At 56.5% G+C, this 17998-nt stretch overlaps 1 protein-coding gene across 4 annotated transcripts in view; it reads left to right on the top strand.

The window, feature by feature from the left end:
* AGAP3 (ArfGAP with GTPase domain, ankyrin repeat and PH domain 3) overlaps positions 1 to 17008 on the top strand; it is a 56269-nt gene extending 39261 nt beyond the window's left edge. For 2 of the 4 annotated variants that reach the window (XM_070423650.1, XM_070423649.1), the window contains 9 exons: positions 1948 to 2052; positions 7708 to 7876; positions 11081 to 11200; positions 12647 to 12784; positions 14481 to 14635; positions 14718 to 14808; positions 14994 to 15216; positions 15884 to 16139; positions 16311 to 17008. In XM_070423650.1, coding sequence (XP_070279751.1) covers positions 1948 to 2052; positions 7708 to 7876; positions 11081 to 11200; positions 12647 to 12784; positions 14481 to 14635; positions 14718 to 14808; positions 14994 to 15216; positions 15884 to 16139; positions 16311 to 16517 — 1464 coding nt within the window. In that variant the 3' untranslated portion in view covers positions 16518 to 17008. The remainder of the gene's footprint in view (positions 1 to 1947; positions 2053 to 7707; positions 7877 to 11080; positions 11201 to 12646; positions 12785 to 14480; positions 14636 to 14717; positions 14809 to 14993; positions 15217 to 15883; positions 16140 to 16310) is intronic. The other 2 variants (XM_070423652.1, XM_070423653.1) reach the window with 2 other exon arrangements.
* Positions 17009 to 17998: the final 990 nt, after the last annotated feature.

Below are 17998 nucleotides of genomic sequence, written 5' to 3'. Positions count from 1 at the left end.
TGTTGTATTCCCCTGGGTTCCCCCCACCTCGGGCCTCAGGGCCACAGCCGATGCTGGAGAGACTCCCTGCTTTCTCACACCTGAGTCCCTCTTTTCTAAAAAGAATTTCAGTCCTGGCCAGTTTTGCTCAGTGGTTTGAGCATTGGCCTGCGGACTGAAGGGTCCCGGGTTTGATTCCGATCAAGGGCACATGCATGGGTCGCAGGCTCTATCCCCACTAGGAGGTGTGCCGGAGGCAGCTGATCCATGATTCTCTTTCATCAGTGATGTTTCTCTCTCCCTCTCCCTTCCTCTCTGAAATCAATAAAAAAATATTTTTTTAAAAAATTTCAGCCCTGACCAGTTTGGCTCAGTGGATGGAGCGTCGGCCTGCAGACTGAAAGGTCCTAGGTTCGATTCTGGTCAAGGGCATGTACCTTGGTTGTGGGCGCATCCCCAGTGGTGGGTGTGCAGGAGGCAGCTGGTCGATGTTTCTCTCTCATGGATGTTTCTAACTCTCTATCCCTCTCCCTTCCTCTCTGTAAAAAATCAATAAAATATATTTAAAAAAATTTCAATTACAGCTGAAATTCAATGTTATGTAATTTCCGGGTGTATAGCACAGCGGTTAGACGTGTACCCTGAGAAGATGATATTTCTAGTATCTACCGGACACATGCAGAGTTATTACAATATTGTTGCCTGTATTCCCTATGTTGTACTTACATCCCTGTGGCTATTTTTATATATCCCTTCACTTTTTCCCCCTCCCCTAACCCCCTCTCACCTGGTGACCATTAATTTGTTGTCTGTATCTCTGGTTTTCTGTTAGTTTGTTTGTTTTCTTGTTAGATTCCACATATAAGTGAAATCATAACACCTGAACCTCTTAATCCCTCCTTTTCTCTCTAGGGCAGTGGTTCTCAACCTTGGCTGCACATTAGAATCACCTGGGAATCTTTTTAAAATCCTGATTTCTGGGCCTCATCCTCCGGAAATTCTGTTTCTTTATTATGGGGTGGGTAACAAAGAAACAAAATTTTTGGAGGATGAGGCCCAGAAATCAGGATTTTAAAAAGATTCCCAGGTGATTCTAATGTGCAGCCAAGGTTGAGAACCACTGTCTTATAGCGTCTGTCTCTCTGCCCCTCCCCCTTTGACCCCCGTTGAGATGGACTCGGGGTGCGTCCCTGGTCTCCCAGCTATTGCCGATCCGGATTTGTGGCCCCTGGTTTGTGGCTCTGGGTGGCTGCCCCTGTAGTTTTGTCCAGGCACTGGCGAGAGCACGGCCTCTGCCCAGCTCTCCTGAGTTTGGGAGGAGGTGGCCCACAGAGGCCATGCTGGTCCTGGAATCTGCCACCTGTATACATTCACAGCCGTCCTTGGCCTCTCCCAGCCCAGCTCCTGTCTTCACTCACAGGTTGTTATTTCAGAGGGAGAGCCAGAGTGGGGAGGGCATTTCCAGGGCTTGTCATTCGAGGAAGGCAGCGAAGGCTGCCCCGAGTATGGTCTCGTTTCCTCTTCCCACTTTCTGCCAGTCTTGTCTGGTTTCTCCCTGACCCGTCCACCAGATGTTTCCTGGGTGTCTGCTGTGGCCCAGGCATTGTCCCAATCTGAGTGTATCAGTGAACAAAACACACAGCCGTCCTTGCTCTCATGAGCTCTGTCAAACCTCATGCTCATGTGACCTCCATGCTCGGAGTGTCTGACCTGCTTGCCCGGGAAGTCGGGTTGCTGGGCTCCATGGTGGGGTCCTTGCGGCCTCCCTTGGGGGAGTTGGGCATTCTGGGATGGTTAGGGGGTTTTCTGTCCTAATCTGGGGCCACCACAGGCTAGAAGGCCAAGGCCTATCTGAGGTCTCTGCCCTTGGAGGGCCAGGCAGGAGGGAAGGGAAGGGAAGGAGGACACCCCCTGGCGCGCTGGCCCGGGGCGGGGGGCGCCTGCCTCTGATCCTGCCTCTGTCCTCAGGGCATCCTGCTGAAGCGGAGCGGCAAGTCCCTGAACAAGGAGTGGAAGAAGAAGTACGTGACGCTCTGTGACAACGGGCTGCTCACCTACCACCCCAGCCTGCATGTGAGTCGGGGGGCGGGGGGGGGCAGAGGGACGGGCTGCTCACCTACCACCCCAGCCTGCATGTGAGTCAGGGGGTGGGGGGGGGGGCAGAGGGACGGGCTGCTCACCTACCACCCCAGCCTGCACGTGAGTCCGGGGGGCAGAGGGACGGGCTGCTCACCTACCACCCCAGCCTGCATGTGAGTCCGGGGGGCAGAGGGACGGGCTGCTCACCTACCACCCCAGCCTGCACGTGAGTCCGGGGGGCAGAGGGACGGGCTGCTCACCTACCACCCCAGCCTGCATGTGAGTCCGGGGGGCAGAGGGACGGTGCTCACTCTGGGGCCTTAGTGAGTTCGAGTGGATTCTTGCTTGAGTTGAAGGACTTCACTTTGGTGGCTTGGGAACTGCACAGACCCCAAGACCCAGGCCACACGCTTACACTGAAGCTCTGAGTTGTGGCTGAGCCTGTTGGAGGAAACTCCTCTGGGATGGTCAGCCAGGCTAGGCTGGTGTGGGCAGTCAGGTTTTGTATCTGACATTCTAGTTGTTTGAAGAGCTGATTTGGCCCCTTTACACAGAATTGCTAAAGTTGGGGGTGCCCATGTTGCCAGCCAGGTGTCTTTAGGGAGCCACACCAGTGGGGGCGCCCTGGGCCTGGGACGCTGGAGCTAGAGGGCAGTGAAACCGGGGCTACGGAGAATGGTGTTGGCACTTGGACAGGTCCTGGGAAGAGGAGAGTGGGGTCTGGAGGGTGTGTGGCCTGTGGCCGGGGCTTGCAATGATTGTAGATTGTGGCTCCCCCACCCTTCCTTCTTCCCCCTCCCTCACTGCGTGGCTCCAGCACACAGCTGTCACCAGAATCCATCTCTGTCACCTCCCCACTGTGGGGCTAATGAGTTCTCCTGTGAAGCCCCTCAAGCACAGCACGTGGGCCAGCCCCACCCCCGGCCCAGAGGCCCAGGGCCTGCCTCAGAGGGTCCCTCGCCTGCCTTTGATTCTGCACAGGCATGGGGAGGCCCAGCCCTGAGGTGCTGGTGGTAACCGGGTCCTGGGAGCACCACTCAGACAGCCGTGCTGAGAGCACGTGGAGGAGGCCTGGCTCGGGGGGAACCAGCAGGCAGTCCCTTACCAGGGCGGCCAGAGCCCAGGGTGGCCCCTGTTTGATCTCCTCTTGTCCCAGGGGACAGCACTAGTTGGACTGTTCGCTCCTGGTCTCCCTGATTCCACAGGTTGGGAGCTGGTGCTGGGGTACCTGGCGATTGGAGGAGGGGCCACACTCGGGTGACCTTGGGTATTTAGTACGAAGGCTCCCCAGCGCTGCCTCTCTCCCACTCTGGCCTCCTCCTCACACTCAGCCCCGGTCCCGCTGCTGAGCTGGTGACACCATGAGAGGCAGCAGGGTTACTAGGAAAGGCACTGACACCGAGGCACAGGGCTCTCAGAAAGTCAAGGGGCAGCGTCTCTAACTAAGAGGAGCCCAGGGGCTGCCGTGCCCAGGCCTGCGCTGAGCTCACAGTGGCGCCTCTTAGCTTCCTCTACCCGAGGCAGCTTTGCTCTTACCTGTTCTTCTGCTTTGTGCTGCCTTGGCTGGGTGCTGTGTTCTGTCCCCTGTGCTTGTCCCCAGGCCTCAGAAACCCAGCGTGAGGGGCGGGTAGAGGAGGGGTCTTGACACAGAGGAGAGGTTGGGAGTGGTGCTGTGTTTGGCTTGGGTTTGGGTTTGGGTTTGGGGCGGGCGGGTGAAAGCCCAAGGGAGTGCTGCTTTTATGCCAAGGCTCAGTGGGCTCTGTTGGATCATCAGTCACGCAGCCAGTGGCTGAGCTAATACGTGGACACGTGACTTGGACTCTACGCACTCCCCAGATTCTTTGCACGTGCCAAGAGCGCCTCCCTCAGGGCCAGCTGAGAAAGTCCCGGAAAGTGAGCGTCAGGGTACATGTTGCCCAGACGTACTGTCCACAAGGAGGTTGTCCAGGCTGTGTCAGCCCCTCGGAGCCCTACCCAGCGCCATGCTCGCTGAACTGTGTGTAGCTTAGTGTGTTAGGGCCTGGGGCAGGATCGCAGGAGCTCTCAGGCTTGTCCTTGCTTTCTTGCCACGTGAGCCTAAGAGGCAGGTGGCTCTGCTGGCCCAGCACACCAGGCCTCAGCCAGGGCCGCTCTTGCTCTCCCAGCCGCAGGACTACGTTGAATGGACAGCTCTTGGAGAGCCTGGGCTCTGGCTCTGGGGTCAAAGTGCATGTCCTTCCCCCACACACTGGATGCCAGGAGGAACTGGCACATGCAGATGGTGGCAGCATGCCCCGCAGGTGCTTCTTGTCTCATTCAGAAGAATGAATCAGATCCAGAACACGGTAATGGTGGAAGGCTGGGTGCGGTTCCATGAATGGGGCCTGAGTTTGCTGCTAGCAGAGGCTGCTTGGGCCGCCCCTCCTCTTCTTGACCTCCTTCCTTGATTGTCACTAGATTCGTGTTGCGGGTTTACCTGCCTCCATCTCCCCTTTTCCATCTTTTCCAACCTGAGCAAACCTCCTAGTTGCCAGCAGCGAGCAGGCACCCTGCCTCCCTGTGAGCGGCCCTGCGAGAGCGCCGTGCAGGGGAAGGACCCTTGGGAACTCCAGCCCTGCTCACGAGTACCCTCGGCCTAGCCGGCTGCCCTCCAGGGCGGCTCTTACCTGAAACCCCAGGGCAGCTGTGCTGGATACTCACCTGCCCACGGAGGCCAGTTGGGCTGGATGTGCCGGATGGGCGTGCAGAGGAAGGGCTGGTGGGCAAGCCTCGGACCTCGCGCCCGATCCTCGCCTGGCCCAAGAGAGCCGCCACAGCCTCCCCCATTTTGCATCCAGCGGAGCCATTCACACAATCACCTTCTGTTAATTCTATCTGCAACATCAATTAAATTGTTTGTAGAAACTAATTGAATGTGGCTTAATCACACATCTTAATAGCTTTCCACGCTCTGAACTCGTTGTTAATTCCAGTAATAAAACGAGATGAGAACGCTGGCTGGGTAATTAGTGAGGAGGCTGGGGAAGAAATTGCTGTTTGATGGTGGGTAATAAAGGCAGCCGTGGTGACCGCTCTCCTGAGCAGCCGCTGCCGCCGCCACCACAGCGCTCCCCGTTCTGCTGACGGAGGGAAACGCGGCTGCTCACCCTCACGCTCTGTCCCTGCTGCTGCTCTTGCCACTCTCCTCGGGCTGGGCTCCCTCTCCCAGGGGTGCGGCCCTGGCAGTTAGCCTGGCACCGGGCACAGAGCAGAGCCTCATCTGCGAGGTCAGAGATGCCGACCGGGCTAGCCCTTTCCCCTCCTGTCAGGGTCTGGCTCCTTGGCCTCGAACAGAGTCCTCCGTGCAGCTCTTGTTGGCGCAGGGTCAGCTTCTGTCATGTCCCAGCTCTGCCTCCCAGGGCTGTCATGGGGCCTGAAAACTGTTGCAGCGGCTGTGGCCTGCTTGTGAACTAGAGCAGCCCAGCCCCTCCCCGAGAGAGGGACTGCAGCTGTGCTCCGGCCCCGCCAGCTGTTGACAGTTGTCTGGAGCAGCCTATCCACGATGTGGTTGAGTACAGGGACCCAGGATGAGCACGTGCAGGGACTCAGGATCGGTATATGCAGAAGCCAAGTCAGTGGATGCTGGGGCTTGGCGTAGGGAGGGCCAAGACAGTGAAGTCACACGTGGATGCTGGGCTGAAGCAGGACAAGTGGGCCGTGGTGGCTGAGTTGGCTGGAGAAGAGACAGAGAGTGGGCAGAGGGGCGCCTGGGTTTGTTTGTTTCCTTCCCAGCCACTGAGGCTCAGTGCTCGGGACAGAGGCCTGGCAGCACTCGGCAGAGTCGGGGGCCAGCGTGTCAAAGGCTGTTCCCGTGGGCGGAGACTGCTCACTGATGTCGCAGTGACATCGTTCAGTGGTTCTGAGAGCAGCATGTGCCTGAGACCGGGCGTTTGGCCCCATCCCTCGGAGAGGACGAGGTGGTGGCGGGAGGCCATGGGCACAGCGGTGCGGCAGGGAGGGAGCCCCTCCTTGGACACACACTCTGGAAGCTGTGCCTCCCCTGGCTGGCCACGCCCCTCGGTCCTTCCGAAGGGCCCTCTGCCTTTGAGGGTTCTCAGAGCCGCTTGGAAAATAAAAGGTGACCACAGGCCTGGCCAGGCCTCCCCACAGTCTTCCCACCCTGCAGTGCCGTCCAGCCTAATGACAGGTGCGGAGAGGCCGGCGTTGGTGCTGCTTCCTTGTTCTTGCTCCTCTTCCTAACTGGTCCCTTCCACATGGGGCCAGGTGACCCCTTCCCACTTGATGTCCTCTCGGTCGTTCCCAGAATGATGGCAGCCCTGCTTCCCAGAGGCAACACTTCTATCTGCTTTTTTAAGCAGAGGGGACTGTCGCTCTTCCCGGAAGCTAAAAAGTGAGACGGTAGGAGAGAATGCCAGGGTACCAAGAAGTCTGATGCCCCAACGTGGGTACAGATAGGGCTGGGCCTGTGAAGGCTGCGTCTGAGATGGCGCTGTGCTGCTCAGGGACGCTCTCTGGATGCAGAGTGTCCCAGAGGTGCTCCTGAGGGGAGAGGAGTTGATTCCAAGTCTAATCAGTGGGATTCTGTGCACCTGGCTTCTGCTCTCAGGGACACCCCGGGGAGGGTGTCGGGGGAGACAGGAGTCTGCAGTCTGGAAGGAGAGACCGGAGCAGTGGGGAGAGCTGGGCCCCACTGAGACCCAGGGCAGCACTGTGCTCTGCAGCCCCTGTGGCCACTCCCCCGTGGGGCGTCCTGGCCGAGGGGGCAGTGGCAGTGATGGTGGGGTCAAAGCACCAAGCAGCTCCCACTCTGGGTCCCTCTGACTGGAAGGAAGAGCGGAAGGAAGTCGCCTTCAGTGCACAGGCTTGGGAAGTGGAAACGCCTGGACTTGAATCTGGCTTCACTGCCTTCGGCTTGTGCGATTTGGGGCAGATTAACCTTTGTAAGCCTCAGTTTCTTCATCTGTAGAGTGGGTGGCGTGAAGATTACATGCGGTAACGTGTGTAATATAGATACACATCTACAGTACAGTGACTACCTGGCCCCTGAATGGGAAGAGGATGTGATGATGATAATGGTGTTATTATTAATTCCTGAGAACAGCAAAAAGAAGCAAAGGGTTCCCTTTAACTGTTCAACAAATATTTATTGTCAGGTGCTGTTCTAAGGACTGGGGGCTGGGCTGTTCTAGGCTGTAAAGGTTCTCCATGCCTCATGTGGTGAGGGAGCTTCTGAAAACAGGACTGGAGTGCTTGCTGACCAGCCCCCAGAGCCTGGGAGCCCAGTTGTCTGCGTCCCGTGGAGCCTGCCAGTTCCTCATGACCACATGGGCCCTCTCCCTAAATCCCATCTCGGTCCAGTACTTGGCCTCCTTAGCCATCTTCCCTATAGGAGGCCTGAGCCTCAGCTCCTGGCTCCAGACCTTCTCTCCCCTGACTCTGCCCCCCTCCTGGCTGAGTCCCCCGCGCAGCGTGTGGTCAGCGTGTAGATGTAGGTGTCATCCAGACTTGGGGCCATTCTGTGGGATTCACAGTCCTGCCCTTTAAACTGGAGCTTTCCCTCCCTGCGCCACCCCAGGCGTAGGAGTTGAGAGAGTCAGTGCCAGAGAGAGAGAGTGCTGCCGAAGAATGGCCTGTCCTAACGAACCGTCTGTCTTGCCCCGTGGCCCTTAGGATTACATGCAGAACGTCCACGGCAAGGAGATCGACCTGCTGCGGACAACAGTGAAAGTGCCAGGGAAGCGCCTGCCCCGAGCCACGCCAGCCACAGCCCCCGGCACCAGCCCCCGGGCCAACGGGCTGGCCTTGGATCGGAGTAACACGCAGCTGGGTGGGGGCACAGGTGAGGTGGCTGCTGGGGCGGGGGGCGTGTGGAGAGCATTGCTTCCTTTTCGGGAAGAGTGGGGAGTGCTGCGACGGTGCCTGGGGAAGGCGTTTAGGGCCTTTGCCTTCAGTGGAGTCCTGTGAGCTCCAGACGTGCTTGCCACCCAGCACTGGAGCAGCTTAGCCAAAGGCATTGCCAAATCCCTGTGGAGTTAGAGAGCAGCCGATGGACAGTGCTGCAGATGATACAGAGGTCAGAATGGGGCCAGAAGCCTCTTGCTGATTGGTGGCTTCAGTGGTCTTGGGACTGTCTTTCAAGGCAGGTGATGGTGCGGGCAGGACCTTGGGCACGCATAGCCCGAACCTCAGCCCTGCTTGCCATGTGGGGAGGGAGGGGCTGGAAGGGGACAGAGCTGCTGCCTGGGGCCCACCTGGCAGATGTCATCCTGTCTTCAGTGAGAGGTGGGGTCTTTGCTCAGAGAGGACTGAGTGTAGAGACAAGCTGGAGGCCCAGCAGCCTCTGCCGCGTGACCCACGGTCTGGAAAGAAGAGATAGAGCCTGAGAGGGCCTGAGCTTGAGGCGAGGCAGCTCTTCCTTGGCCAGTTCTTCCCTTTGCGGAGGACACTGTGGGCTCAGGTGCAGGTGCTGTGCTCCTCCCCAGGCCTCTTCGGCTCTAAGCCACATTGCTCTTTGGAGGGCTCTCCCTCCCAGGCCCAGTCCCCTCGCCCCAGGTCTACTTGGCTTTTGGACCCTTCCCTCTCAAGACCTAAGTCTTGGTGTTGTTCTAGATAATTGGATCTCGTTTTTCCCTGGCCCGGAAACAGCTGCTCAGACACTGTCCTGCCCTCCTAGGTGCTTGTCACATTCAGTGGACAGGGGGCTGGGGTACTTAGTCCCTAGAATGGATGGGACAGACCCCAAAAAATTGCCCCATTGAAAACGCTGGTAGGGCCGCTCACTGAGAAAGTCGGGACTAGGGAAGGTAGGCAGGACGACGGCCTCCTGAGTGGGCACCTGCCCTGGGGCTTGTGCTCTGCCTGGAGGCACTGGGAGAGGCCAAGGGGCACTGACATCCACCAAGTGAGGTGAGCCAGGTGCAGGCCCCGCTTCCAGCTCTGCAGCTGAGATCATCATCCCCATTTTACGGATGAGAAAACAAGGGAAAGCCCTGGCATGTAGGGGAGGGGGCTGGAGGTCAGCCAGGGCCCCAAGAGCTTTCCCAGAGCTGCTTGGGGAGAGTGAGTGTCAGTGCCTGGCCTGGCTCAGGGTTTCCCACGTCATACTGGAGGAGGAGGAAGTGTAAGTGCCCCCAAAGGGAACCTTTCCTTGAAGCAGGTAGCAAGAGAAGCTGGGCTGTTACCCCAAAGAAGGAAACAATGAGACCCTCTGCCCAGTCACATTCCTGGGCCCTGATAGCTTCACCTGGGGAGCAGAAGTGGCGCCTGGAGAAGGGAGACGCATGCATCACACTCACCCGCATCATTACCAGCGCCCACAGACCCTCGCTGACATTCCCAGAACATATGGACCAGCATTTATTCAAGCCTGCGTCCCCTCGCTGCACGCTGACACCGACCTCATGCACACTCACACATGTCTCCCGCTCACCGGGCGATGTTAACATCTCATTATCTTTGTTACTGTAATTACATTATCCGCTGCTTTATGCAGAATTATCCTCCGAGGACTAATTGATGGCTCCATGTTTAATTCATTAATCATTAGCATCAAATTCGACAATTACAGTGCACACTGATTGTGGGATTGCAGGCGTAATGAGGGGAGAATTAACAAAGAAAAGGGAGAGTACTTTTTCTTCCCTGGGGTTTTGGGTTGGGGGCTTGGGGAGGAAGGTGGGCCTGTGATCTTTGGGTTGGGGACTGGGGAGGCGGGAATAAGATTTGGAACCCAGGAGGGGATGGGAGCAGGAGAGGGGAGAGCAGGGTGTCTGAGAAGTTAGGAACTGAGCTGTTCCCCTGGAAGGTTTCCTGACCATGAAAAAGGCTGTTTGCAGAGACCTGAAGCCAGAGCAGGAAGGGGCAGGATTCTGAAGAGGAAGGTCAGCATGTTGCCTCAAGGGGACAGGAAACAGGGTAGACTGGCTGCAGTCTCAGCCCACACGTCTAAGCACCTATTGTGTGCCTGGTCCTGCCTTGGAATACAATAGAAACACAAACCTTGAAGACCTTTCAGTGTCATACTGTCCCCAGAGGATTAGGGAGGTCTGGTCTGTTCCATTTTCTTCTGGCTTCAGCTCAGAGCTTCCCACCCCTAGGCTTCCAAAAACTCAACCCGTGTGCTCGCAGGGCTGGTTTGAGGCCTTGTGTTTGCTGCTTGCTCTCTCCAGCTTTTTCCAGCTTGCAGGCCCATCTCTGCTTCCTTACTAACCTCCAGCACCTACCTAGCCATGTCCTCGCTGCTTTGGGGCAAACACCTCGGGTGTGGCCTACTCATCCTGAGACCTCCCACGGCCATTGCCTTCTGGGCTTAGGTGGACTGAGGTGAGAGGGCAGTGTAGGCCCTTTGAGTGTGATGTGCTCTGAGGTCCCGTGACTGTTCCCACAGTCTCTCCACTAGTGACTCAGTGCCTAGGGAGAAGGCAGGGAATTCTGAGGTCACTCATGGTTCTCCCTGCCCAGCCTTGGCACCCCTGGAGCCTTCGGTTCCCCTCGGCTCTGCCGTTCTTCCCTGATGGGAAACGAAAGATTAATTTTCTCCAGCCCAACAGGATAATTACTAATACTAATTAGACATAATTACTTGAATTTGATACACTTATTTCTCATCAGAATGGCAGCAAAGCTGAGGCAAAGCAAATAGCATATGTGGACTAGAATGAAGGGTGCAGGTCCCTGACCAGGAGAGAGGAGGCTGGGGATAATGGCTGGATGAGGGGCTTTGCAGTGATGGGGGTCTCGATACCACCCCCCACCCCCCCCACTTTTGGGTCCCAGGGAGGGGACAGATGTGCATACCTTCTTGTGTATGGAGAGAGGAGGGGCGTGAGGTCTGAGACTGGCTGCTTCCTAAGGCATGGAGAGCCTGTGTGATGCCCCTGGTTCTCCAATAAGCCTGGCCCCGTACCTGGACCCAAGACCCCTTAATTTCCGGTCAGCTTCCTGTTGGAATTTCTCAAGCTGTGCCTACAGTCCTGTTTCCAGGAAAGCCTATGTGCACCCCTCCCCTGACTTCTCCTCCTAGTCTGACCCTTCCCCTCTCCAGGCGCCCCCCACTCGGCCAGCAGTCCTGCCTGGGCTGGCCTGCGTCCCGAGGGGCTGCACCAGCGCTCCTGCTCCGTTTCCAGTGCCGACCAGTGGAGTGAGGCTGCTGCCCTGCCCCCAGGTATGCAGGACCCATGAAGGGACAGAGGAAGGCAGCATGGGCCTGGGTGGCTGTGATTGGATGGTGCCCAGGCAAGGGGAGGGGCCCTATGGAGCCCTTGGGGCTGTCACAGGGGCTCTTACCCTTCTCTGGCCTCCTCATGAGCTTCCTGCCCCCAGGTAGAGCCCTGCCTCTGCAGCTTCTCTGGCAACCCAGCCACTGTCCCCAGGCAGCACTGGTGGCAGCTCTGCATCCCCATCAGCCCCCTGCACAGCCAGCTCATCAGCCTCACTGCAGGGAGACAGGGAAGCAGGGCTGAGTAGGGGAGTCCAAGGCAGGAGAGGGGGTCCCTGCAGACAGGATCCAAGGAGTTGTCCAGAAAGGTAGTGTCCGCACCCCTGCTGTCTCCTCAGACAGGTTGAGGCCCCACCCTGCCTAAAACCACCACCTTCTCCTGTCCCACCCTCCTCTTTCCTTGGCTCTTCATTTTATTCCCTGTCCATTTTTGTATATTGCATTTCAACTTTTTCTCCTCTGCACACACATTCTCTCTCTCTCTCTCTCTCTCTCTCTCTCTCTTTGCCCTTCTCTCTCCTTACTCTCACCTGTATCCTAATCCTTTGGACACAGATCCTGGGAGCAGTTCTCATGGCTAAAAGGAAAATGGGTGCAGTTCTGCCCTCCTTTACTGAGGGTGTAAAAGGGAGGAGACCCCAAGGTCCAGGTTTGCCTCTCCCACTGCCCCTCCTCCCCACACACACTGGGCAGTAGTGCCCCTGCACATTAACTACCCAGGAAAGTGCCGCTCCCAGTCTGAGCTCTGACCGAGGCACGCACTGGGTATTCACAGCACAAGGAATCAAGTCCAACCTCCCTGGGGGAGTGAGTGTGCAGGGCCTGAGAAGGGGAGCTAGGGCCCTTCCTGGGCCCCCTTCCCCAAGGCCTATCCTGGCCTTGGTGGGGTCCCTCTGTTGAGTCTGGAAGGCAGGCAGGGAGGGAGGGAGGGAGGGAGGGAGCATGTCTACCTCTAATGAAGTTTGACATTTAGTGGTGAGCGCTGGGCGGGGTATGGGAGATGGGAGCTTGATTAGCGCGCTCTAATTGACAGTAATTAGGCAGCTCCCTGATTGTTTCTAATTCTGCTATTAATTGTCAGGAGCAGGGAGTGTGATTGAGGATAAATTTGGTGCGGAGCTGCTGGGGCTTCAGCTCCCTATGAGTTCCCTAGGCCGCCTTCCACCCCTCCAGGCTGCAGAAGCCAACATTCCTGCCTCGCCTTTATTCTGTTCTGCCTGACTTTCCTACACTCTCCTTTCCCTACCTTCTCCTCCACCGAGGCTGGCAGGCTGCTCTCCCAGGGTGGCCCGGCTGCACTTCAGGGTGGCTCTCTTAGGTGCACTAGACAGGACTTATGCTCAACCCCCACCCTCCCCTCTGCCCACACTTCTCCAATTCTCCCCTCCCCAGCCAGTGGCCCAGCTGAGGTGCTCGGTTCCAGCCCCAAGCTGGAGCCTCCCCCATCTCCCCACTCCAACCGGAAGAAGCACCGGAGGAAAAAGAGCACCGGGACCCCCCGACCAGACGGCCCCAGCAGTGCTGCCGAAGGTTAGGGGGACCCAGAGGGATACCGGGGCACAAGAGGTGGGCAGTGGGACTTGGGGATAGTACCCTAAAAGTGTTAGGTTAAGCACTTTTAATAATCCTCAGTAAAAGTAGTTCCACACCTTTTGGCAATCTAGACCTGGTGTCTTAGCTCTTTTCTTCTGCCTAACTTAACCCTTTCTGTGAAAATGTCAGCTTGCTTCTCTTATTCTTGTAGAAGGTAAAAGATCACAGGCGGCTACCCCAGTAGCTCTTCCAAGACTTGTGGAAAAGCAGGACCTGTTTTCTGTGTCTCTTGTATCACCCATTGAGTTTAATGAGTGCTGGGCACATAATAGGTGCTTAATACATGTGTACCGATGGGCTGAGCCTCTCCTCAGTCAGCTGTAGGCTAAAGGATTCCAGCTCCTTGTTTGTCCATAGGCCCTCTCACATAATCCTTTGTCCGCCATCGTGCCACTTCTGATTTCCCCTAAAGTATCTTCAAAATATTCCTCTGACCAGTGGTTGGAGTCTCCCTCTGACATTGACACCTAGTTTGTCATTTCTGTTCTGATTGTCAGGGTAGGGGTGTAGGTATGTGGATGGAGACCACCTCCGTGGGAAAGAGCTACCTTTCCCAGCCACCCTGTGATACAGTGATTCTTAGTGTTCGTGGCACATGGTCCACCTGTCCCAGGGAACTGAGTCCCAAATGATGGTGGTGATATATTTCAGAGACTGTGTTAAGAGCAAGGTGAGGTGGAATTATGAACGTAGGGAGAGAAAAGGTGCCAGTATTCTTTTTCTAGGAAGGCAGTTCTGTTAAGGGTGCCCTTAGAGCAGGAGACCAGCAGGATGACTTCCAGGGGATGTTAGTGTCCTTGAGGTGAGAGGCTGGCCTGGGTGGAACACATGGCTCAGGCCTTTGCCAGGGGCTCAGCCTTGGGCCTCCAACAGGTACCTGAGCTGTCTCTCCAGCTCCCACAATACATTCACACTGCTTGTTAGGAACTGTTCACGCATGGGGCAGTGACCATTGGGAATGAGATTCATGTGGCTGTCTTCTGGGGGAGAACTTGGAACAGCTGGACCACATTGCTTGGGGTCACAGTCCAGCCTACAGTACTGTCACTGCAGATGTCCTTCGGTCCCTATCTGCTCACACATCCTAGTTTGTGGAGAAAACCTCTCCTCTCCCCATCCACTTGCCCTTCCTGCCTGTCTATGGGAGGGTAGTGGGGGAGGGGCACAGTTCCCAGGAGCCCCATGCTGACGCCGTCAGGAATATTGGGTTTAATGAGCTGCAAAATGAGGTGGCTGCAGCTGACATGTACGGATGCCCACACCAGCCTCCCCCACCCTCTCCCAGCATTGCCTCCTAGCACCCCACCTCATCCTTCTCCAGATACTCAGCTCTTCTTGTTCCAGGAAGCACCCTCTCTGATTTCCAGACCCACTGCTGGCAGTGCCAGTGATGCCGAAACCTTGCACCCCCATCTGTTTTCACTCAGGCTCTCCAGGTGGTTAGGAATGGAGGGTTGAGGCTCCACATTACTCTTGCAAGTGTCCTCCCTCCCACCTTGCAAGTTGCCCTGGAGAGCGTGGTCCTGGAGGCTGGGTGCCAGGAAAGCAGGGTGGCAAGTGGGTTTGTGGCAGTGGCCTGGTGTGCCTGCCAAGGCACCTACTATGATGGTGGTAAATGTTCCATCCCCCACAGACGTGGAGGAGTCCTTTGAATTTGTGGTGGTATCCCTCACCGGGCAGACGTGGCACTTCGAGGCCTCGACAGCAGAGGAGCGGGAGCTGTGGGTACAGAGCGTGCAGGCCCAGATCCTCGCCAGCCTGCAGGGCTGCCGCAGCGCCAAGGACAAGGTTGGCATGGAAGCCCGAGTGGGGTGGGACCCAAACGTGGCCTCATGATTGACCAGCCACCCCTTGTCTCCCACTGTGGCAGACTCGACTGGGGAACCAGAATACAGCTCTGGCTGTGCAGGCCGTCCGCACTGTTCGTGGCAACAGCTTCTGTATCGACTGCGACGCCCCCAGTGAGTGGCAGGGCCAGGGTTAGCAGGGTTGGGCTTGGGGGCGGCTTAGAGAAAGCTCCATGGGCTCTACAGAGAAAACGACAAGAGGCTTCCAGTAGGCCCAGGAGGAGGGCAGGGAGGAAGAGGACTCTGGGGGGTCTTACTGGTTGCGCTGGGGCTTCACTGTGCTTCTTCTCCTTACCTAGATCCAGACTGGGCCAGCCTGAACCTGGGCGCCCTGATGTGTATCGAGTGCTCAGGGACCCACCGACATCTTGGGGCTCACTTGTCTCGGGTCCGTTCCCTTGACCTCGATGACTGGCCACCTGAGCTGCTGGCTGTCATGACTGCCATGGGCAATGCCCTGGCCAATAGCGTCTGGGAGGGGGCTCTGGATGGCTATGCAAAGCCAGGGCCTGACGCCTGCAGGTAAATGGATGGGACCCTGAAACTGGCCAAGAAGGGAGGGGCCGTCAGTGTTCCTGTATGGGGAAGATTGAAGATGGTGCCAAGAGTCTGTGACAGTGCTAGAAGGGTTAAAACTGGCGGTTGCTGTGCTTGGCAGTTGGCCCCTTGGGGTTCCCCTCCTCCTCCCTCCCTGTCACTCAGGCGCCTCACAACAAGAGGCCCTTTCTGAGTTGTTATCAGCTGGTCAGGGGGCCAGCAGGAGGTGCGTGCGCAGGGCCCTATCTGCACTGTGGTGCAAAGGCCCAGCCTGCGCTCTGAGATGGGGAGAATGGGTAGTAGATAGGATAGTGGTGGGCCCCCAGCACAGTCTCCTATCCCCTTTATTCTAGCAGGACCAGATAAGCTGCCACACGAGCCTGCCTGGAATCTTCCTGCCCTTCCGGCCCTCCACATCACTGCTGTCCCCAGGGCCTCCCTTCAGCCTTCCTTCCTTTCTTCTTCCACACCCTTTGCATTGCCCACTGCCCCTCTGTATGCCCTTGATCTCTTAGGCTTCTCTTTTCTCTACCCTGACACCTTCTCCCACTATTTTTCCCTTATTCTCCTTTTGGGTGTTTATGTGATTTCCTGACCACTCTCCCTGGCCCTGCCCTTCCTCACTCATGCCTTGATGGGCCCGTGTTTTCAGAGAGGAGAAGGAGCGCTGGATACGGGCCAAGTACGAACAGAAGCTCTTCCTGGCCCCACTGCCGAGCTCAGATGTGCCACTGGGGCAGCAGCTGCTCCGGGCCGTGGTGGAGGACGACCTGCGGCTGTTGGTGATGCTTCTGGCACATGGGTCCAAGGAGGAGGTGAACGAGACTTACGGGGATGGGGACGGGCGGACGGCTCTGCATCTCTCCAGTGCCATGGCCAATGTTGTCTTCACACAGCTGCTCATCTGGGTGAGTCCTGGGCTTCCTCCTTGCCTTCCGAGTCCCACCCTTGCAGGCTCCTCTGACCTGCCCTGACATCCTTTTTACCCCAGACCTTTGAAAGCCACCTCTCCTTTTCCTCCCCAAGAACCTGTCTTCCCTGCCATGTCACACCAACTGAAAATATGCTTCCTTCTGCAGTATGGAGTGGACGTGAGGAGTCGGGATGCCCGGGGCTTGACTCCACTGGCCTATGCTCGCCGGGCTGGAAGCCAGGAGTGTGCAGACATTTTGATCCAGCATGGCTGCCCTGGGGAGGGCTGTGGCTTAACACCTACCCCCAACAGAGAGCCTGCCAATGGCACCAACACCTCTGCTGAGCTGCACCGAAGCCCTAGCCTCCTTTAAGGCCCAGGAAGAGGGCAGTGATCAGAAGGACTCCATACCCTGGGTACCTCCTCCCAATAGGCACTGGGGAAAACAAATACAGAGACTGAGAAGTAGAGACATGCAGAAAGGAAGAAGGAGACAAACAGCTAAATGAGGGAGACAGATGAGAGGAGACGTCTGGGATTTGAGCTGCAGCAGAGAGGGTGTGGAGGTATTTAGCCTTCTGCCCTACGGTGCCATTGAGAAGGGACAGGACCCTTTGGAGGTACCTGTAAGGAGAGGGGAGCAGGACCTCTCCCTCCTCCAGATTGCTACCCTCCAGTGCCAGCCCCCTGCGAACTTCATCTCAAAGTGGAGCCTGGATAAAGCACAGGTTGGGGGTGCTGGATGAAATACAAGGGGGTGATCTGTGAGTCCCATGTAAATTTGTACATTCAAATATTTATGTTTGTGTACATATTTGGTGTGAGTGTATGATGAGCCAATAAACCAGACTGTGTGGTCTTGTTTCCCCCTTTTGTATCTCTACCCTTCTCCAAATGCCCTCACCTCTACCTCTTTGCCCCATCTTCTCATGCTTGCTCTCGGTACTCTAGGATTGTCTTCCCTGAGCCTTCCATGAACATCACTTTCAGCCCTCTTTTGCCGCAGGTGTAGTTGAGTTTGTCAACAGCACTGGCAGTGAGTCTGGAGGAGGTGATACGGAGCTCTGGAAGCTTCCTGCTGCATTCTCTACTCACCACCACCCCCCACCCCCCAATTTTCCCAGTTAGTCTTATTTTCATCAACATTCTATCCAGTAACCTCCTGCCATGACTTGTACTGGCCAAAGTTCACCCAAAGAGAGGGTATAAGCATTGTCCCCCTTTCTAAGAATATGGGAACTAGCCCACACAGGGAAGGAAACGAGTCAGTGCACAGGAGGAGAGCTCTGAGGATGCCGCAGGAGGAGTGGCTTGGTGCTCACTAGGGCAGCACTTCTCTCTGCACGGATGCCTAGCCTTTGCTTTTAGGAAAGGGGAGGTGATAGGTCACTGATGGCAGAAGAGTTACCTTGAGTCCCACCATCTTGCCAGGCTGGGGCAGAATTCAGAGCCTCTGCTTTTCTCTCTCTCCCTTAGTTATGTTAGAAAGAAGATCTAGGGGAAACTCTCCTGTACCTGTTCTCGAAGGGTAAGAACTTGCTAAGTTAGGGTCTGTAACTTTGTCCACTAACGCTGTTCCTTAATTTGCTCATAGAATTCCAACCCCAAGGCCTCATTCCTATCTCTGTAGCTTCCCCCACAGTACATACCCTTCCAGAACCATCACAGATTCTTTTCTGCCTCCGCTTTGCCGTGGGCCTTCTCAACCAATCTCATTTTATAACAAGAGGATTGGTATCCCAAATTTCATAAATGCTGTGATTGGGAGGAGAAACCACAATTAATGCCATAAGAAATAACTAGAAATGTGTCTTTTACTCTATGCCCTCATGTCTGGGATACTAAATGGTGGCA

Source organism: Myotis yumanensis, unplaced genomic scaffold, assembly GCF_028538775.1.
Source record: "Myotis yumanensis isolate MYYU_CA2020_CCGP unplaced genomic scaffold, mMyoYum1.0.hap1 SCAF_9, whole genome shotgun sequence".
Taxonomy (NCBI): domain Eukaryota; kingdom Metazoa; phylum Chordata; class Mammalia; order Chiroptera; family Vespertilionidae; genus Myotis; species Myotis yumanensis.
This window is presented reverse-complemented; position numbering and strand designations above follow the sequence as displayed.